General features: G+C 39.4%; 2 protein-coding genes across 3 annotated transcripts in view; one reads left to right on the plus strand and one right to left on the minus strand.

Moving 5' to 3' along the window:
- Positions 1-23142, minus strand: part of LOC105466726 (kelch like family member 2) — a 113661-nt gene that overhangs the window by 22132 nt on the left and 68387 nt on the right. For both annotated transcript variants that reach the window (XM_071092857.1, XM_011715836.2), the window contains 3 exons: positions 5997-6106; positions 2857-2973; positions 949-1098 (listed from right to left, as the gene is read on the minus strand). In XM_071092857.1, coding sequence (XP_070948958.1) covers positions 949-1098; positions 2857-2973; positions 5997-6106 — 377 coding nt within the window. The remainder of the gene's footprint in view (positions 1-948; positions 1099-2856; positions 2974-5996; positions 6107-23142) is intronic.
- LOC105466725 (glycerol kinase 3) lies at positions 19998-21859 on the plus strand. Its single transcript, XM_011715834.3, has one exon. It carries the CDS (start codon positions 20019-20021, stop codon positions 21678-21680), a length of 1662 nt encoding a protein of 553 aa, XP_011714136.2. The 5' UTR covers positions 19998-20018; the 3' UTR covers positions 21681-21859.

Here is a 23142-nt window from a genome sequence, read left to right on the forward strand (position 1 = left end):
GGTTATTTCACAAGAAAAACTGAATTGGTAAAACATGAATGGCCACAGCTAAAAAGACCAAGGTAGAATATAAACATTCACATAGGAAAACATGAACACAAGAGACATGGGAAGACATAGGAATGTAGGCTGAAGCGGCTACACATGATGTGCAGGGAACCATCAGATGGTATACAACAGGGAAGTGCAATGAGATGAAATGAACAAGCTATTTTATTATCCGTAGTTCTAATGTGTAATTCCGTGAAACCATGAGGTCTTTAGTTATTAAATAAATACCTAGCTTACAAAGAAATCTTTTTTTTTTTTTTTTTGTTTGAGACAGAGCCTGTTGCACTGTTGCCCAGACTGGAGTGCAGTGGCACAATCTCGGCTCACTGCAACCTCCACCTCCTGGGTTCAGGTGATTCTCTGCCTCAGCTTCTTGAGTAGCAGAGATTACAGGCACCTGCCACCACACATGGATAATTTTTGTATTTTTAGTAGAGACATGGTTTCACGATGTTGGCCAGGCTGGTCTCAAACTCCTGACCTCAGGTGATCCGCCGGTCTCGGTCTCCCAAAGTGCTGGGATTACAGGCATGAACCACAGCGCCCCCGGCCTACAGAGAAATCTTTCTACCTGGTCTGATTTTTTCTGGACTATAATTAGAGTTTTCTACTATAATTAGAGCTAATAAAACTCAGAGGGGACAAAAACCAGTTGTCTTCTGTTCTAGAAAAGTGACATGTAGTTTATAAAAATTAAATAGACCAAACAATCCCCACCCTTAACATATAAAATCAATAGAGGTTGAATTACAAACACTACAATGCATTCTTAGGCACATTTTCTCTTGAAGGGAAACTAAAACAAATAATAAATCATGGAAATTCAAATAAGCAGAGTACTAACAGCTTCACTATAAGCCTTTCGCATGAATAACAAGCATGAGCAATAGATCCTACTTTGGGAAGGTTCATGGGTGTCCTCAGCCGGGTCCGGACACTCTTCATTAATATACGCTGCTCTGTTGGCAGCAAATGATACTTCATTGCTTCAATGAGGTAATCTTTGCAAGCACTGCTATTCTTGACCAATGCTTCCTCTTCAACCCTCTGTAACAAGAAATCAGACACACCCCCTGAGGGTAGGGCTATTTCATAATTAAATTGCCAAAGAAAAAGAGTAAAGGAGAGGAAAAAAGCAGTAACTATATCCTTTAGTTTAGTCTAAAAGTAAATGAGGACAGTTTATAAATACAACTAAGAGAAAAATAAATAAAACCAAAAAATGCTCAAGTATCTGGCCTGCAGAGAAAAACATACATAGGTAATAAAAAGAACTGCAATGAAAAATGATAAACTTCAGTGTTAGCTATGGAATATGACGAACTCTTTAGATATTATATCCACCTATTAATCTTTAACCTTTAAGCCAAAAAGTAAGCAAAACAAGAAACAAAATTTAGATAAATGCATCCTTCAGGAGAAGACAATACTAATAAGTTAATGATACCTTTTTCAAATATAAGTGGGCAAGTAAAATATCCCAAAAAGAGATTAGAAATACCTTAAAGCAATGTACCTATAAATCTTGTGCTGCCTAGCCTGACCTCAAATGCAGGACAGGCTTTGGGGTTTGTTTTCTTTTCTTTTCTTTTTCTTGTTGCAGTCAGAGTCTCACTCTGTCGCCCAGGCTGGAGTTCAGTGGCACATTCCCGGCAAACTCCACCTGCCAGGTTCAAGCAATTCTCCTCTCTCACCTTCTTGAGTAGCTGGGACTATAGGCACCTGCCACCACGTCTGGCTAGTTTTTCGTATTTTTAGTAAAGACGGGGTTTCGCCCCAATAGCCAGGCTGGTCTCGAACGCCTGGCCTCACGCAATCTGCCTGCCTCAGCCTCCCAAAGTGCTGGGATTACAGGCGTGAGCCACTGACCGCGCCTGGCCTTTTGGATCATTTTCTTAATACCAGAAGACCCATAATTACATGGATCACAAAAAGTAATGAGGCTTCAAGAAAGTCTAAAATGTTCAAATCTAATTTCTTAATAAATGATTCTTTCAATGGTTTCAGTTATTTAAATAATGCTGAAATGTTCCTAGTGGGATTCTAATAAAAAAAAGAGCAAATTTAAAATTATTTGGAGACCACCAAAGAATCATTTATTCATATTTATTTCAAATAATGCTTTCCCACAGTTTAGAAATAAAGACAGAAATCAAATGCATGCCACTATTAAATTACAAAGTAAAATTAAACAGTATTTGGGTCAGACCTCAAAATTCCAGGTCTGCAGGAGAATCAGAAGAGACTATCAAAAGAAAAAAACAGTAAAGAAGATGCAAAGCAGTGACAGCCACAGGGACATTTATTTACATGTATTTAAACGACCACAAATACTACCTTGGTAAGTGCTAGTACTTGCTTACCCAAATCAAAAATAGCGGCAAAAGCAAATTGCTAAGAATGGGGAATGGCGGCTGGGCACGGTGGCTCACAACGCCTGTAATCCCAGTACTTTGGGAGGCCGAGGCGGGTAGATCACTTGAGGTCAGGAGTTCGAGACCAGCCTGGCCAGCAGGGCAAAACCCCATCTCTACTAAAAATATAAAAATTAGCTGGGGTTGTAGCATGCACCTGTAGTCCCAGCTACTCAGTAGGCAGAGGTACAAGAATCACCGGGAGGTGGAGGTTGAGGTGAGCTGAGATGACGCCACTACACTCCAGCCTGCAGGGTCCTTTACTGTCTTCTGTCCTGTACTCCACACATCTGCATTCTACAGCTCTTACCACTGCTTGACAGGGATCTACATGCTGTCAGTCCAGTGACATGGTGCTGTGTGGATTCGTATGTTTTGCATATGTATTTACCTGAACTAAATATTCCCGAGGAAGCAAAGGTAACCGTACATGTTCCATCAGTCGGGCCATAAACTCTTGCCTCACATCCTTGTCATGGTTCACCCATGCTATTACTGCTTCAAATACCTTGCAGAAAATATAGGAGAAGAAAAAATAAGAAATGAGTTGTGTACCAAGACAGCTGGATAAAATATGAGACTACATTTTATATATAACTCTTGCTAAGACATCCAAGTTTAATTCACAGCTCAAATGTTTTCAAAATCCTGACTTGCAATGTACTTACAAAGCCATTCACCCCATTTCTTTTCTGTTCTTTTCTTTTTTTTTTTTTTTACCCAAAATAATAAAGCAAAGTGATATTCTGGAATGAAAATCATGTACCCTTAGAAACAATTCATGTTTGGCTTTCCTTCAGGTTTACAAACAAATATTAGACCATACACATAAATTGAAGGTTTGTATAATAGATCAACTCAGCTCTGAAATAGCATAATATACTAAAATGTAGTATTTTGAAAATTTTTTCTACAAATTAAAAAATAAGGGCATTATTATTTATAATACATAATTGTGAGAAAGCTAATAAGCTAATATGAAGACACTGTCTACATAATTTCCTTCTCAACTGATGAATATATCACTTAATAATCTTTAAAGGTTTGCAGGAAATGTTTGACAAAATGCAAATGGATAACTGAGACCAAAAATAGGTTATTTTGATCCAGGAATAAAGCAAGAAACTAAAAATAATGCACATTAAAATAACACCCCTCTTTAATTCATTCTGTCAGCAAGTATTTATCGAGTGTCTCTACGTGCCAGGTGCCAGAGATTAAGTGAACAAGATAGTCGGCCTTCTGGCAATTCTATCTAATATTTCTCAGTTCTGTCTTCTCTCCCCCCTGCTTCTATCATCCCACATCAGAACCTACTGCTCACTGGTATGACTTCAACACCCTCTCATCTGGCCCTCACCTCATTTTTGGTCCATACTGCCCACCACCACCATGACAGCTCGTCTCCAAAGATAGCCTCCTAATAAACCACATCTCCCAGATCCATACCCTTATATAGTAACCTTCCACACTGAATCTAAGCTGGCCCTGTGTAACCAGTAGAGTGTAGAGGAAGTGACAGTGTGTGATTTCTGAAGGTAGGTCTTAAGGAGCCTCACTACTTCTACTCTGCTCTCTTGAAATGCTCATCTGAAGGAAGCCAAATGTCATATAAGAAGTCTGGCTATTGAAACCACCACCCCATGAGAAACCCATGCAAGTTACTGAGAAGAAAGGAGGGGAGAGAAGGGAGACCTAGAGAGAAACCAATCAACCCTGAGCCCCAGAGCCAGACAGAAGCGAGTGGAGGAGCCACCTTGGACATCACAGACCCATAAGATGCCATGTGCAGAACTGAAGCTCCAGATGTATGGCTCCAGTAGAACCATGCCAGATATCTCCAGGCATCTGGGTCACCTTAGCTGAGGCCTCAGACACTGTGGAGCAGAGACAGGCTGTCCCTACTGTTCTGCATGAATTCTGACCATAGAATTGTTAGCATAATAAAATGGTTGTTGTTTATGCTTTTACATTTGGCAATGACTTGAGTAGCAGCAGAAAACCAGAACAGCTCTCATGATATTTCTATAATGCAGGTTTTAGCACAGTTTTCTCCTCTTGCTTAAAACCCCTTTAAGGCTCATCACTACAATATAGTTAATTTTCTTTAACATAACTGAGAAGATATTTTATTATATCATCTTCCCATTTTATCTTCCACCAATGTATCATATTCTAAACTCCCATCATACTGAATACATTGAATACAATTATTCTTTCACACCTCTTTATATTTGTATATTCTGCTTCTTTTACCTGGAATGCCCTCTGCATTCCCACCCATCCCTATTTCTCTGGCAAACTCAGACTCATTTTTAAAAGACTTGAAATATACATCTGAACCAAGCTGAACTACCATCCCCATCCCTATCCCATTCCTGGAAAAGTTAAATTCTTCTAAGGCACCCTTTACAGCATTCTGTAATCAATTATTTACTCTACTGGTTGTCCCACTAGTCTATGAGTAACAAATTCTATTTTGCTAATGTTCTCTTCTCTAGGAGCCCATGGCAGTTTCTGGTACGTGGTAGGCACTCAATACATGTCTATTAAGTGTGAAAGTAATGTCATCTTCCTCTGTATTTCTAGGATGCTAAGACTATATATGTCACAAATGCTTTCACATTTTTTAATACTGTAAATATTAAAGTAAATGTGTCCTTTACCTCCAGGTGAAATGAATATCCTTGAGAAAGAGAATCAGAATTTACACAACTTGAAATGCAAAGCACACAAAGGAGAAACTCAAGTTTCGTTTCCTCTAAGTACAGCTTTTGTGCTCTGATTCCCATGTGCTACAAAACCCAACCAAAGAAAACCAGCCCACTAAAAGGAGCTTCTCTCTCCAACTATATGAAAAGTGCAGGTGGATGACAAAGGTAATCTGAAATGGGGAGAGACAAAAGACTACAACCAGAAGCAGTAGCTGCACAGAGAGAGAGGGAGAGAGGGAGACAGGGAGGGAGGGAGGGAGGCAGGGAGGCAGGGAGGCAGGGAGGCTGAACGGACTGGCAGGGGTGAGGTATTATGTCACAGAGAACCAATCTAAAGGAAGGTGACAATCAAGAATGTTCAGTCTAGAACTACCAAAACTTTTAACCTCTTTCAACTCAGAAGACAGCGAAACTACTTTAGTGACAAACATTATGGTCACATCATAATTCCTATAGGCATCGAGTTGTAGGAAGAAACTGCTTTCCAAAAAAGCATTTGTTTCAGATAGTTTAATGTGTGCAAGCTCTTGCTGTGGAGGTCAAGTACAAAATTGTAATGGCTAAAAATTTAGGGAATCTCCCACGAAGTGAAGACACAGAGTAATTTACATAGACAATCAACAAGTCCTGAGTTTCTTTTTTTTCTCCTGGAATCTTTTCCTGAAGTAATTAGCTGAGTTTCTTAACTTTCAGATGAAACATCACTGGCTGTCACTACACATACAGGATCACAAAGCTACACAAAAATGTGCAATTAAAAAAATAAATTAAAAAAGGGAAACATCATTGTACACTGGGAAAAGAAAAATATCCTTACCTTTTCTTCTGAAGAAATGGTAAGTTTGTCACTTGAGATTAAGCTGCACACTTGTTCAATGCCAAGATTGAGAAATTCTTCACTAAGTACGACATCTGTAAAATGTTGCTCTGTTTGGGAATTAAAAAGAAAATCCATTAATATCAACATTCCATTATCATAGTTTCAAAATGCTTAAAAAAGGTTTTTCTTAATTTAATCTAACTTAAGAATGAGAAAACCAGTTGCACGCCTCCAGGCAAGAACTAACAAGATAAACCCAAAGAAACTTATAGATACCTGGGGATGTACCTTCAGTGATTTGTTTATACAACAGCACATTAGCAGTGCAAGTAGGGAAGCTGCCTTAATATACAGGCACTTAGCTGAATCACTCTTGCTTTACATGGTGGTATTTTAGGCTTAAAAAATCTATTCCTTATATGGTATGACACTATCAGTACTTAAATTTGTAAAACCTTTTGATTATATAAATCAGATAAAGAACATGATGTTATATTGTCATATCCCACATGTCACATCATGTGAAACATTAGAGGGTTTTTCCTTACAGAGTAAGGAAAAAAGCCTTGCTTTATTTGGAAACTAAAGAAATCTCAAATGCTGGTCAATCTGAATATATGACCAACATTTTTTTAAAAAGAGACAGAACTGGGCCGGGTGCAGTGGTCACACCTGTAATCCCAGCACTTTGGGAGGCAGAGGTGGGCAGATCACGAGGTCAGGAGATTGAGACCATCCTGGCTAACACAGTGAAACCTCGTCTCTACTAAAAATACAAAAAAAAAAAAAAAAAAAAAATTAGCCAGGCGTGGTGGTGGGCGCCTGTAGTCCCAGTTACTTGGGAGGCTGAGGCAGGAGAGTGGCATGCATCTAGAAGGCGGAGCTTGCAGTGAGCTGAGATCACGCCACTGCACCCAAGCCTGGGCAACAGAGTAAGATTCTGTCTCCAAAAAAAAAAAGTTCACCCCAAGATAACTATAAAAATAATAAGCAGCTCTAAAATGTTTGTATTTACAAAATTTTTTGAAACTCAAAAATTTTTTGACACACAATTGTCTGAAACTCAGATTTGACCAAGCAAGGTACTGTCCTGAAATAAATAGGAAATTGAAGATGAAAATGACAAATACAGTTGGATGTCCATATGCACAAGTTCTACATCTGCAGATTCAACCAACTGGTGGTTCAACCAATCTCAAATCAAAAATATTGAGGAAAAAAATAACAATATAATAAAAAACAACTATTTACATAGCACATACACTATATTAGGTATTATAAATAATCTAGGGATTATTTAAAGTACATGGGAAGCCAAGTACAGTGGTTCACACCTGTAATCCCAGCATATTGAGAGGCTGAAGCAGGAGAATTGTTTGAAACCAAGAGTTCAAGACCCTGTCTCCACAAAAAATTTAAAAATTAGCCAGGCACAGTAGTGCACATCTGTAGTCCCAGCTACTTGGGAGGCTGAGGCAGGAGGAGTTTGAGGCTGCAATGAGCTAGGATCACACCGTTGCTCTCCAGCCTAGGCAACTGGGTAATGACTTGTCTCTTTAAAAAAAATAAAAATTAAAAATAAAGTATACAGGAGGATGTGCATAGGTTGTATGCAAATACTACCCCATTTTATATAAGGGACTGGAGAACCCATGGATTTTGGTATCTGTTGGGGGTCCTAGAACCAACACCCCATGGATGTAGATACCAAGGGATGACTATAGATTGAAGCAACAGAATAGAGAGCCCAGAAACAGACCCCACAAAAACACAGTCAACTGATCTGTGACAAAGAAGCAAAGGCAATTCAATAGAGAAAGAACAGTCTTTTCAACAAATGATGTTGCAACAACTGAACGTGCAAAACAGTAAATCTAGACACAGACTCCACCTCTCACAAAAATTAACTCAAAATGGATCAGCGACTTAAATGTAAAACACAAAACTTAGCTTCTAGAAGATAACATAGGAGAAAATTTAACGAATCTTAGGTATGGCAACGACTTTTTAGATACAACATCAAAAGTATTACCCATGAAAAAAAAAATGGTTAAGTTAGACTTCATTAAAATTAACAACTTCTGCTCTGCAAAGGATGCTCTTAAGAAATTAAAAGACAAGTCACAGACTGGGGGAAAATCTTTGCAAAACACGTAACTGATAAAGGACTGTTACCTAAAATATAAAAAGAGCACTTAAAGCTCAACAATAAGAAAATAAACAACTCAACTAAACAATGGGCAAAAAGATCTAAATGGACACTTCACCAAAGAAGACATACACAGATGGCAAATAAGCATATGGAAAGATGCTCAATATTACATGTCATTAGAGAAATGCATACTAAAACATCAATGAGATACCATTTACATATCTATTAAATCTAGCTAAAATCCAAAACACTGACACCACCAATGCTGACAAGGACGTGGATTGACAGGAACTTTCATTCACTGCTGGTAGGAAATCAGTTTAGCAGTTTCTTCCAAAATCAAACAAACTCCACCCCCTGAGTTCAAGCAAGTTTCCTGACTCAGCCTTCTGAGTAGCTGGGATTACAGGTGCATGCCACCTCACCCAGCTAATTTTTGTATTTTTAGTAGAGACAGGGTTTCACCATCTTGGCTAGGCTGGTCTCGAACTCCTGACTCAGGTGAACCTCCAGGCTCAGCCTTCCAAAGTGCTGGGATTACTGGCATAAGCCATCGCACCCAGCCAGATTACAGATTTTAAAAAGCCATCATGACTAATTGCAAAAGTACCTTCTATATCTAAAATATAATCCCACTAATTCCTGGCTTTACCAGAAGTTTATATAAAAAAAAATTATATGCTAGGAAAGTTTTCTTTATACGCTAAGAAAAAAGGGAAAACTTTTTCAATAGTTGAGTTTGTTTTTTAAAGACTGAACATATTTAAACAAACAAACAAAGAGAAAACAAGGTTCTTTATATTAAGAGTTCCAAAGTAGGCCGGGTGCAGTGGCTCACGCCTGTAACCCCAGAATCTCGGGAGGCTGAGGAGGGTGGGTCACTTGAGTCCAGGGATTCAAGACCAGTCTGGACAACATAATAAAACACCATCTCTACAAAAAATTAGCTGGGCATGGTGGTGCATGTCTGTAGTCCCAGTTACTTGGGAGACTAAAGTAGGAGAATCACCTGTGCCCAGGAGGTCAAGGCTGCAGTGAGCCACGATTGTGCCACTATACCCCTGCCTGAGTGACAGAGTGAGACTCTGTCTCAAAAAAAACAAAAAACAAAAAACAAAACAGTTCTAAAATAATGAGAAATAAATTCATTTTAATGAAAAGCTGGCTAACAGTATATAAATTTAGAAACATTTATGTATACCAACTTGGAAATTCAAACAGAAAACATAGCAGCCACTGAACAAAAAGAGAAGCTAACATAAACCTCTTTCTATCCGTTATAAAAATATTTTCACCTTCAAATGTATGTCTACAGTGATTTTGGGTTAAGCTTCTTCTGCATATTTTAAATCTGAATCGAAGCAAGAGATTGCTGGCCTCCTTATGCTTTTCATGAGGGGAAAGAACTCTCCAGTGGTAACAAACATAACTGAGAGAACACAACCTTTCGATACTGTGACTACGTGTTGTCTTGGTCTCTGCTTCACTGATCAGAAAAAAATGGATTGCTAAAAAGCCAAGTTGGTGGTGATTTTTTAAAAGTCAGCAATTACATAAATGTAGAAGGGCATTAGTAAACTCTATCCAAAACCAAGTCTGGGATCTAAATTCATCGTGTATTCTTTCCTAGTGTAGCAAAGAAGGTTAAGAGGGCAAGGAAAATAGTCAACTATTACAATTTTATTGACAAAACCATAACATAGCTGTCACGCAAACAAACACCACCCCTTCACCACTTACAAAAAAAACAAAAAACAAAAAACCATTATCCTAAAGGAAAAGTGAAGAACTATTCAAATTAAAAGTAACTTTCATTGTGAACATATACATGTTTTTAAATACTTCCAATTCTCAAATACTTTTATTTTCTATTGGAACAATCCCTCCCCCTTAGAAAAATTTTTAAGTATTGGTATCTAATGTTTACATTCTTATATTGAGCTTTCTTTGGAAAGGATGTGGTTAATATACCTGGAGCATTACTAAAATATAGAGGGCACTATTTGGCAACATCTGGAGTAAATTAGTTTACTTTAGGGCCTACCTTTCTTCTATTTATATTAACTGTAGATTTCTTCAAGTGTTCTACAGCATTAACTGATAGGCAATTTAATGAGATTGTTGCTTGTAACACACTTCACACAGTCAGGAAGCACTAGATGACTGGCAAAATCACTCTAAGATATGCATGGAAAATTCTATAGGAAGAAAGGCAAGAAGGCTAGTGCAGCTCACGTTATTTTATATGTTCTTGATGCAAATAAATCACTATCAGTCTCTCTGGTGCTTAGTTCATGACAGTAAATGCTCTTATACTACCACTAGCACTAATAAAAATGATATAACATGAACATTCCTTCCCTGGCCTCAAGCCACAAAACCACAAAGATCAAAGTTTAAAAAAAAAAAAAAAAGCAACAACCCTATTATGAAACAGTATGCTATTTCACACTGCTGGTGGGAGTATAAATCAGCACAATCTCTACAGAGAGCAATTTTGAAATCTCATCCTACAATATACTTGATCACTCATGATATGACACACTCTGAGTTATTCACTGTAGCATTGTTTTTAACAATTACAAAAGAGAGTTCATCAGGTAGACACTAGTTTAAAACATAGTATATCCATACAGTGGAATATTCTGCATCTGTAAAAATGAACAAGGAAGCCCATAATATGAAAAGCTTTAGGAAATACTGTCAGCTTAGAAAGGAAGCAGGACAGATGTGGGAACACATTTTTTCAGTGGCTAGATTGTTTGTTCTATGAACCATGTGAAAGGATTACTTATTCTCTCCATGCAAGAACACAAAACAAAACCGAGAAACTAATAATAGTGATTATCTTTAGGGGGAAGAGAAATGAGGAAAAAGGGTAAAAGGATGACTCTTTCAAGGTATACCTTTCAAACACTTTTAAATCCTCACGTATATGGTAAAATGATCTTTGACAAGAGTGCCAAGACCACTCAATGGGAAAAGAACAATCTCTTCAACAAATTGTGCTGAGAAAACTAGACATCCACATGGAAAAGAGTGAAGGTGGATCATATACACCATACACAAAAATTAATTCAAAATGGACTAAGGATCTAAATGTAAGACTCAAAACTATAAAATTCCTAGAAGTAAACACAGGGGGAAAGCTTTGTGACACTGGATTTGTCAATGATTTCTTGGAAATGACACTAAAAGCTCAGGCAACAAAGATGAATGGGACTACATCAAACTTAAAAGTTCAGTGAATCAAAGGACACAATAAAGTAAAAAGGCAACCTATAGAAGAGAAGGAAATATTTGTAAGTCATGTATCTGACAAAGAATTAATATCCAGAATATAAAAATATCTCCTACAACTCAACAACAGAAATCAAATAACCCAATCTAAAAATGAGCAAAGAACTAGAATAAAGGTTTCTCCAAAGATGATATACAAATTGCCAATAAGCATATGAAAAGATGACAGATGTTCAATATCACTAATCATCAGAGAAAATACAACTCAAAACCACAATGAGATATTACCCCACACCCATTAGGGTGGCTACTACAAAACAAACAAACAAACAAACCAGAAAATAACGGTTGTTGGCAAAGATGTGAAGATACTAGAAACCTTGTGCACTGTTGGTAAGATTATAAAATAATGCAACTATTATTTTAAAAAGCATGGAGGTTACTCAAAAAAAAAAAAACATGGAGCTTACTCAAAAAATTAAAAAATTAAAAGTTGGATCATACTACCATATGATCCAACAATCCCACTTTGTTGTATATATCCAAAAGAATGAAAAGCAGAGTCTTGACGACATATCTGTACACCCATGTTCACAGAAGCATGACTCACAATAGCAAGAGGCAGAAGCAGGTATCCACTGATAAACGAATGAATAAGTGAAATTGGTATAAACATATACTATATATACATACAATTCCTTAAGAAGGAAGGAAATCCTGTCACAATGCAACATGGATGAAGCTCGAGAATACTATGCTAAGTGCGGTGAGCCAGTCACAAAAATTAAAAAATACTGTAAGATTCCACTTATATGAGGTATCTAAAGGAATCAAATTTATAGAAACAGGAAGTGTTTCCATACTTGCCAGGGACTAGTGGAAAGTGGAAAAGATAAGTTGTTTAAAAGGTACAGGGTTTCAGTTTCGCAAAATGAAGACATCCTAGAGATCTGTTTCACAACAAAGCAAATACTTACACATAACACTACTGAATGGAACACTTAAAATGGCTAAGTTGGTAAATTTCAGGTTATATATTCTTTACCACAAATATTTTTAAAAGTTTATAACCATTTGAAAACATTGGTGATGAAAATTAAAAAACAAAAACAAAAACAAAACAAGCAACTAGATCCAACTACTCTCCTTCCCCAGTGAGAAAGGAAGTGTTGCTACAGACAGTAAATGCGTGTCACTGTCTTGACTTCAGTGGACAAATACCTGCTCTGCTAAAAAAGAAAGATCACTGGGTTAACATCCCTACGTTTGGCCGCTGTCCTACCTTGTCAGCCTCCACACAAGACTTCTCAAGAGCACATCTTAATACTGAAGCCTCTGCGTGCTGATGCACACTCACATCTTTATGTTATGGCATAGCCTCTGGCTCAATTTTACCTTGACACAGTTCTTTGGAAGTCTTTTTCTTGATATTAGTCCTTCTCGACCTCTCTGCTGATTTTAACCTTAATGGCCTTCTCTACTGGTTAGGATTATATATATTTTTCTACCTTTCTGACTAGTCAATCTGCCTCCTTTACCTCCCCTAAAATAGGTATTACTATGGTCCTGCCTGCCTTGAGCCTACTTTTGATTCTCCACTTGTTCTGTCTTAACTATCTCATGTACATTACTGTCCACAGTTATCTTTATTACCCTAACATTGTTGCTCCCAGATCCAACCTCTCCCCCAAACCCCAAAGTTTGAATTTCTAGCGGTCTGTTAGTCTCCATATGAAGATGATCTAATCGTCACGGCTCTTTTAAACAAGACAGAGCCACCCACACACCATGAAACCAGTACCACATACAGGCAGTCCTCTAAAACCCTCACATTAATTACTACCTTGGGCCACTTACCTTGGCCTGTTTTGAGCTCTATGGTCTGACTTTTCATCATTGTGCATTTTTCCACTGATGCTGTGCTTCACTCTTTGGCCTGATACTTGATAAAGATTCTCTATGTCTGTTGATATTCCTCTCATAAATCAAGTGCTTCCTCTGGCCAAGCTGTCTTTGGCTACTGTTAAACATCTTGCCCAATCTGAGAACCTTTCAATTGATACTGCACTTCACTGCTGGCTCTCCCTCAAGCAAACAAGACGAGGATATACCTATGTTTCAAACCGTCTCAGTGCCCTTCTCCAGACACCTGTTGGACCTCCCGTGTTCCCTTTGTGTCCTAATGGCTACACTCTGATTCTAAGGCTGAATGAGCTCTTAGTCACAGTCATTCTCGCCTCCCTCCCTCTCTTTTATTATCTGAAAAAAACAATAAAATTTACCACCTTAATCATTTTTAAGTGTAAAGTTTAACAGTGTCAAGTATATCCACACTGGGCCAGGCACGGCAGCTCAGGCCTGTAATCCCAGGACTTTGGGAGGCCGAGGCAAGTGGAACACCTGAGGTCAAGAGTTCGATACCAGCCTGGCCAACATGTTGAAACCCCGTCTCTACTAAAAATACAAAAATTAGCCAGGGATAGTGGCATGAGCCTGTAATCCCAGCTACTTGGGAGGCTAAGGCAGGAGAATTGCTTGAACCCAGGAGGCGGACGTTGCAGTAAGCTGAGATTGTACCACTGCACTCTAGCCTAGGGAACAAGAACAAAACTCCATCTCAAAAAAAGTAGTATAGTCACATTGTTATGAAAAAGATCTAACATTTTCATCTTGCAAATATGAAATTCATTAAATAACTACCCTTTCCCTCGTCATCTCACTCTTTTTTTAACGTCTAATGTGAATTGTTTCATAAACCGTTAATTCTTCCTCAGTAATGTCATAAAAATAGTAAGATTTAGTGGTATAAGGGATCTGAAAGGTCACCTGACACAGCTTCTGTAATATGTATGTGTAACCTTAAAAAGTTTCACAGTAAATGGTTATCTAGCTATAGTTTACACACATCAACAGATGGCAAGACAGTCATATCATCTTTGAACACTGATAAAGTTTGGCTCTGTGTCCCCATCCAAATCTCATCTTGTAACTCCCATAATTCCCATGTGTTGTGGGAGGGACCCAGTGGGAGATGACTGAATTACGGGGGCAAGTCTTTCTTGTGCTGTTCTCATGACAGTGAATGGGTTTCACAAGATCTGATGATTTTAAAAATGGGACTTTCCTTGCATAAGCTCTGTTTGCCATCCATGTAAGATGGGACTTGCTTCTCCTTACCTTCGACCATGATTGTGAGGCCTACCCAGCCATGTGGAACTGTTAAGTCCAATAAACCGCTTTCTTTTGTAAATTGCCCAGTCTCAGATATGTCTTTATCAGCAGTGTGAAAGTGAACTAGTACAGTAAATTGGTACCAGTAGAGTGGAGTGCTGCAGAAAAGATACCCAGAAATGTGGAAGACTTTGGAACTGGGTAACAGGCAGAGGTTGGAACAGTTTGGAGAGCTCAGAAGAAGATGACAGAAAAATGTGAGAAAGTCTAGAAGTCCCTACAGATTTGTTGAATGGCTTTGACAAAAATGCAGATAATGATAGCGACAATGAAATCCAGGCTGAGGTGGTGTCATATGGAGATGAGAAACTTGTTGGGAAATGGAGCAAAAGTGACTCTTGTTACGTTTTAGCAAAAAGACTGGAGGCACTTTGTCCCTGCCCTAGAGAACTGTGGAACTTTGAACTTAAGAGAGATGATTTAGGGTATCTGGTGGAAGACATTTCTAAGCAGCAAAGCATTCAAGAGGTGAGTTAGGTGCTGTTAAAGGCATTCAGTTTCAAAAGGGAAACAGAGCATAAAAGTTTGGAAAATTTGCAGCCTGACAATATGACAGAAAAGAAAATCCCATTTTCTGAGGCAAAAGTCAAGACAGCTGCAGAAATTTGCAAGGAGCCAACTGTTAATCACCAAAACAATGGGGGAAAATGTCTCCAGGGCATGTCAGAAGCCTTTGCAGCAGCTCCTTCTATCACAGTTCCAGAGGCCTAGAAGGGTCCCTGTGCTGTGTGCAGCCTAAGGACTTGGTGCCCTGTGTCCCAGCCACTCCAGCCATGGCTGAAAGAGGCCAACATAGAGTTCAGGTCGTGGCTTCCAAGGATGCAAGCCTCAAGCCTTGGCAGCTTCCATGTGGTATTGAGACTGTGAGTACACAGAAGTCAAGAATTGAGGTTTGGTAACCTCCACCTCGATTTCAGATGTATGAAAATGCCTGTATGTCCAGGCAGAAGTTTGCTGCAGCAGCAGGGTCCTCATGGAGAACCTCTGCTAGGGCAGTGCAGAAGGGAAATGTGGGGTCAGAGCCTTCGCACAGAGTCCCTACTGGGGCACTGCCTAGTGGAGCTGTGAGAAGAGGGCCACCATCCTCCAGAACTCAGAATGGGAGATTCACTGACAGCCTGCACCATGTGCCTGGAAAAGCCGCAGACACTCAACACCAGTCCCTGAAGGCAGCTGGGAGGTAGGAGCTGCCCAAGACCATGGGAACCTACCTCTTGCATCAGTGTCACCTGGATGTGAGACACGCGTCAAAGGAGATCATTTTGGGGCTTTAAGATGTGACTGCCCCACTGCATTTTAGACCTGCATGGGGCCTGTAGCCCCTTTGTTTTGGCCAGTTTCTCCCATTTAGAATGGCTGTATTTACCCAATGCTTGTATCCCCATTGTATCTAAGAAGTAACTAACTTGCCTTTGATTTTACAGGCTCATAGGTGAAAGGGACTTGACTTATCTGGGATGAGACTTTGGACTGTGGACCTCTGAGTTAATGCTGAAATGAGTTAAGACTTTGGGGGACTGTTGGGAAGGCATAATTGGTTTTGAAATGTGAAGATATGAGATTTGGGAGGGGCCAGAGGTGGAGTGATATAGTTTGGTTCTGTGTCTCCACCAAATCACATCTTGCAGCTCCCATAATTCCCATGTGTTGTGGGAGGGACCCAGTGGAAGATGACTGAATTTTGGGGGTGGGTCTTTCCCATGCTCTTCTCGTGATAGTGAATGGGTATCATGAGATCTGATGGTTTTAAAAATGGGAGCTTCCTTGTACAAGCTCTCTTTGCCTGCTGCCATCCACGTAAGACATGACTTGCTCCTCTTTGCCTTTCACCATGATTGTGAGGTCTCCCCATCCATGTGGAACTGTTAAGTCCAATAAACCTCTTTCTTTTGTAAATTGCCCAGTCTCGGGTATGTCTTTATCAGCAGCACAGAAACGGACTAATACAAACACTTACTATTAGAAGCTCTTCTGTACGTTGCTCTAAAATCTTTTTCACTTTTATATTATAACACTGATAATTCTGCCACCACAATAAACAGAACAAGATTAATTCAATTCCTCAAAATCTTAGAGCATTATATTTTCCCAAATTATCTTTCAATGGTCTGTACAATCCTATGTCCTTCAACCACTCCTTGTTCAACATGATTTGGGGTCTTCATCATCACCCTCGCTATAAATTCAGGGCTCTAGTGCATCAGTCTCTCTCAAAACACTGAACCTAAAAATAAACTCACTTTCATAGCTAGGAACTGGACAGAACAGAATAGGATAATCACCTTACACCTTTCTGGATACAATTACATAATTGATTCCCATTGAATATACCATCAACTAAAAGCCTAACATGTTTGCATTCGTTTGGTTAATAAAAGCCTAACACAACACAGCCAAAGTGAAAAATTCTTCCTTTTCAGAGAATGAATTCTTTTTCAGCCTACTGTATCTCAGTAAGGTACAGTAAAAATCAGCAGCTACTGCACACTGGCTATAAATATGCATACACTAAAATGTACCTACAAAGAATTTACCTACACTGTAATGCTAAAAGGCAGGTCATCTCAGAGTGTAATCCGTTTCCTCCACTTATACTCAGAGTTAGTTCCCATATCTATGATCCTGCTTCATTCACCTCCTCTCTATGTTCATGACCCTAGTTCTAACCCTATTACCAACCTCAATTATTGCTTCCAAACCTTTCACCCACATATTCACTGGACATCTTGTTACGGATCACAGCTTGTGACATTAGTAATTTACCTTCAGTAGTTCACCACTGGCCACTGAATAAAGCCCAACACAGTTATACTGACGTTTAATCATCGGTTTCTTCTCTCTGAACAAATACCATAATTGCAATAGGGCACAATTCCCAGTAGTAAAGACTATGCCATCAATATGCTATACACGTTAAACACATAAACTACACACATATAATGTGGATATATATGCATCCTTCCATACATGTATATGGAATATACATTTCATTCCTCCCATAATGAACATATATGCTCATTACTCTCTAGAGCAACTGAACTTTTCTGTTTCCCTCCAGGAAATAAAATAAGCTAATCATGAAACGAAAGACAGTCCCTAGAATTTGCCATACCAGGTCAAGAGAGAGCATCAGGGCCTGGCGCGGTGGCTCACGCCTGTAATCACAGCACTTCGGGAGGCCAAGGCGGGTGGATAACGCAGTCAGGAGATCGAGACCATCCTGGCTAACACGGTGAAAACCTATCTTTACTAAAAATACAAAAAATTAGCCAGGCGTGGTGGTGGGCGCCTGTAGTCCCAGCTACTGGGGAGGCTGAGGCAGGAGAATGGCAAGAACCCAGGAGGCGGCGCTCGCAGTGAGCAAGATCTTGCCACTGCACTCCAGCCTGGGTGATGGAGCGAGACTCCGTCTCAAAAAAAAAAGAGAGAGCATCAGGTTAGGACCCTCATCCCAAATAAGCGTAATAAAATCAACAATATAAGTCCCAAGTCTTTTTTTTTTTTTTTTTTTTTTTTGAGACGGAGCCTCGCTCTGTCGCCCAGGCTGGAGTGCAGTGGCCGGATCTCAGCTCACTGCAAGCTCCGCCTCCCGGGTTCACGCCATTCTCCTGCCTCAGCCTCCTGAGTAGCTGGGACTACAGGCGCCCACCACCTCGCCCGGCTAGTTTTTTGTATTTTTTTAGTAGAGACGGGGTTTCACCGTGTTAGCCAGGATGGTCTCGATCTCCCGACCTCGTGATCCGCCCGTCTCGGCCTCCCAAAGTGCTGGGATTACAGGCTTGAGCCACCGCGCCCGGCCCCAAGTCTTATTTGTTCTGTTTTATATCCTGTAACAAGGTACAAAGTACCCTTTGTATTTGATTTCTAAATGCCAAGCACCTTTCTGAACAAAATTAAAATGCCATGATGGGTCTCCATAATTCCTCTATACTCAATGCAGAGTCCCATTTGAGAAGTGAGGACAAAAGTATGAATAACAATAGTATCTTAGATCCATAAGCAGCTCATCCCTAACAGACAAAGTGTTTTTGGGAAAATAGACATATCTCTGGTCTTCATTTGCCTAATTAATAAAATGACAGTGTTGGACTAGATAACTGCTAAGATTTCCTATAACATTAATACTCTGTGATTCTTTGACTTTCAACACTATTAATCTTTAGGAGAAAAAAATCATATATGTCTCCAGCAGTTCTATTAACATGAGGCAGTTTTAATGAAACCTGAAAACAGTTAACTCAGGTAAGCCAGAAAAAAAACCTGTCAACAAGGCACAGCAGAGACTGTACGTCGTTTACTAAGGAATAAAAATGACCATAATGAATGCATGAATATACAAATAATTAACTCTTTCAAGAAGCATCATTTGAGTTGGCATGACTTCAGCTAAAAAGTGCTGGCATCAAGTGCTTTCGCAGTTCTCCAAAGGAAGAATCTTCTGTTATCAGTAAATTAACATTGCAATAGACCCTTGAATAATCAGCATCTATTCTTTGGCATGCATATCCCATGGCTAAGGCTAGTAATACTACTATTAAAACCACTCACTCAACACAAATTTCTTTCAAGAGGGCAGTATTCAAATCATGAGCTTATTCTAACCGATGTTTATTCCAAGCAGTGATTCCTAGCCTAAATTATAGAAAGGTGGGCAAATGATTGAAGTAAATTTTCTGTAGAAGAAACTATTATAAAAACTGGTTTTACAGAGAATAACGCATATTCCAAATATACTTAATTAGGGTGTGAGTTTATTGTTACTGGACTATAAAGTTAGATTATAAGCAAGGGTTAAATTGTATTGAGCCTGTTATCTATCACCCACAACAGTGTGGGCAATGCCAGGCACATAAAGAGGATAGGTTTGAAATGACTGACTACTGGGTCTGGGCTGAACGGCCAAGAGTTGGCTGGAAGAACAAGCGCCAAAGAGCACAGATTTATGAAGAAATACAAGAGAATGAAAAGGCACACATGTAGTCCAAACCAAGGTGGAAACCCCAGAGTTCTAAATACCAGAAAGATCCAACAGACCCTGGAACTGTAGTCTAAGGTGATGAATGGGTTTGTGGGGGGGAAGATGAGGGTTACAAGGAGCTACGAAAGAGTCTCACGTGACCCAACAATATAGATTCTAAAGGCGTTGATGGCAGAAGAAACAAAATACACAGGGAAAGAAAATCTCAGTGTTAAATCCAGAAGTATGCCCAGAAGCCAAGACAGAAAATGAGCTGCAGAGAGAACGCAGTAGCCCGCCAGCCAGCCAGTAAAGAAGTGAGGCTGGTTCAGCGGACATGCGCGGCCTCGCTCTTCGGACTCGTCACCCGCCCCTCCCCCTCGCGCCGCCGTCACCCAGGAAACCGGCCGCAATCGCCGGCGGACATGAAGCTGGTCTCATGGCAGCCTCCAAGAAGGCAGTTTGGGGGCCATTGGTGGGGGCGGTGGACCAGGGCACCAGTTCGACACGCTTTTTGGTTTTCAATTCAAAAACAGCTGAACTACTTAGTCATCATCAAGTGGAAATAAAACAAGAGTTCCCAAGAGAAGGATGGGTGGAACAGGACCCTAAGGAAATTCTACATTCTGTCTATGAGTGTATAGAGAAAACATGTGAGAAACTTGGACAGCTCAATATTGATATTTCCAACATAAAAGCTATCGGTGTCAGCAACCAGAGGGAAACCACTGTAGTCTGGGACAAGATAACTGGAGAGCCTCTCTACAATGCTGTGGTGTGGCTTGATCTAAGAACCCAGTCTACCGTCGAGAGTCTTAGTAAAAGAATTCCAGGAAATAATAACTTTGTCAAGTCCAAGACAGGCCTTCCACTTAGCACTTACTTCAGTGCAGTGAAACTTCATTGGCTCCTTGACAATGTGAGAAAAGTTCAAAAGGCTGTTGAAGACAAACGAGCTCTTTTTGGGACTATTGATTCATGGCTTATTTGGAGCTTGACAGGAGGCGTCAGTGGAGGTGTCCACTGTACAGATGTCACAAATGCAAGTAGGACTATGCTTTTCAACATTCATTCTTTGGAATGGGATAAACAACTCTGCGATTTTTTTGGAATTCCAATGGAAATTCTTCCAAATGTCCGGAGTTCTTCTGAGATCTATGGCCTAATGAAAGCTGGGGCCTTGGAAGGTGTGCCGATATCTGGGTGTTTAGGGGACCAGTCTGCTGCATTGGTGGGACAAATGTGCTTCCAGATTGGAGAAGCCAAAAATACGTATGGAACAGGATGTTTCTTACTATGCAATACAGGCCATAAGTGTGTATTTTCTGATCATGGCCTTCTCACCACAGTGGCTTACAAACTTGGCAGAGACAAACCGGTATATTATGCTTTGGAAGGTTCTGTAGCTATAGCTGGTGCTGTTGTTCGCTGGCTAAGAGACAATCTTGGAATTATAAAGACCTCAGAAGAAATTGAAAAACTTGCTAAAGTAGTAGGTACTTCTTATGGATGCTACTTCGTCCCAGCATTTTCGGGGTTATATGCACCTTATTGGGAGCCCAGCGCAAGAGGGATAATCTGTGGACTCACTCAGTTCACCAACAAATGCCATATTGCTTTTGCTGCATTAGAAGCTGTTTGTTTCCAAACTCGAGAGATTTTGGATGCCATGAATCGAGACTGTGGAATTCCACTCAGTCATTTGCAGGTAGATGGAGGAATGACCAGCAACAAAATTCTTATGCAGCTACAAGCAGACATTCTGTGTATTCCAGTAGTGAAGCCCTCGATGCCCGAAACCACTGCACTGGGTGCTGCCATGGCGGCAGGGGCTGCAGAAGGAGTCAACGTATGGAGTCTTGAACCCGAAGATTTGTCTGCCGTCACGATGGAGCGGTTTGAACCTCAGATTAATGCTGAGGAAAGTGAAATTCGTTATTCTACATGGAAGAAAGCTGTGATGAAGTCAATGGGTTGGGTTACAACTCAATCTCCAGAAAGTGGTGACCCTAGTATCTTCTGTAGTCTGCCCCTGGGCTTCTTTATAGTGAGTAGCATGATAATGTTAATTGGAGCAAGGTACATCTCAGGTGTTCCGTAAAACCTACCAACTCATGGATTCCCAAGATGCGAGCTTTTCACATAATGAAAGAACCCAGCAATTCTGTCTCTTAATGTGATGACACTATTCATAGACTTTGATTTTATTTATTAGCTACTTGCTGCATGACCCTCCAAGTAGACCTGTGGCTTAAAATAAAGAAAATGCAGCAAAAAGAATGCTATAGAAACATTTGGTGTTTTTGTTGTGGTGGTTGTTGTTGTTGTTTAACATCCACAGTTAAGGTTGGGCCAGCTACCTTTGGGGCTGACCCCCTCCACTGCCATAACATCCTGCTCCTCTAAGATGTAGGATGAATTCGGATCCTCACCATTGGAATCTTCCATCAAACAGACTCAAACACTGTTGGATCAGGATTTGAGTCTCTGCATGACATATACTTGATTAAAAGGTTATTAGTAACCTGTTAAAAATGAGCAGCTCTTTGCTTTTAACAGACACCCCAAAAGTCTTCTTTTCATAGTCTTCTTTTTCATAGTAGAAGATGGCAACACCTTCACTGAATGTTTGAATAGAAACCTCTACTAAATTATTAAAATTGACATTTAGTGTTCTCACAGCTTGGATATTTTTCTGAAAATTATTTGCCAAAACTGAAATCCTTCAGACATTTTCCATGGTCCCACTAATTATAATGACTTTCTGTCTGGATCTTAAAGGAAAGGATACTTTCTTTTTTCTTCCATCTTTCCTTTATATATTTTTTACTTTGTATGTATAACATACATGCCTATATATTTTATACACTGAGGGTAGCCCATTTATAAATTAAGAGCACATTATATTCAGAAGGTTCTAACAAGGCTGGTCTTAAGTGAACCACTATATATATAAATATGTTGGAAAACAACTGTATACATTTTTGGGCAACAGTTATGCATATTTACCAGGATAATTTTTTTCTTAAAGAGCCAACATTTAAAATTTGTTTTATGTCCATAAAAAAATATATACTTTATTTTGACTTCAACTATATTTCTTATCCCTTACATTTTTATTTAATTGTCTTAGCTTTAAAAAAGAAGAAAATGTGGACTACTACGGTAAATATTGTTTTCAAACACAAGCAATAATTCAAATAGTTATTTTTCTTTTGAATTAATTTTAGACATATTTTGGATCCTATTGAGGGGATAAGAGGATGTCAAAAGAGTTAAATACCTAAGTAGAAAAAAATATAGAAATAAAGCCAAGAATCTCTTTCAGTTCAAATGTTATCAATTGTTAATAAGAAATTGCTATCTGGGATGAAAGAATTATCTCTGCTTAGTATCTCATTATAACTGAAAAAAGGTTTATCATTACAAATGCCTTCCAATGAAACCAAGAATTTCTCAAAATATTTAATGTCACATATTATAAGTTACCTAATCTAGCTTCTTAATGTCAATTTTTAAAAATATCTTAAAATTACTTTGTTTTGTAGTGAACAGTGAAGAAA

Source organism: Macaca nemestrina, chromosome 3, assembly GCF_043159975.1.
Source record: "Macaca nemestrina isolate mMacNem1 chromosome 3, mMacNem.hap1, whole genome shotgun sequence".
In the NCBI taxonomy this organism is placed as follows: domain Eukaryota; kingdom Metazoa; phylum Chordata; class Mammalia; order Primates; family Cercopithecidae; genus Macaca; species Macaca nemestrina.

What these genes read in the sequence shown, in the direction of transcription:
- LOC105466725 (XM_011715834.3), top strand. Translation starts at nt 20,019, where the DNA reads ATGGCAGCCTCCAAGAAGGCAGTTTGGGGGCCATTGGTGGGGGCGGTG.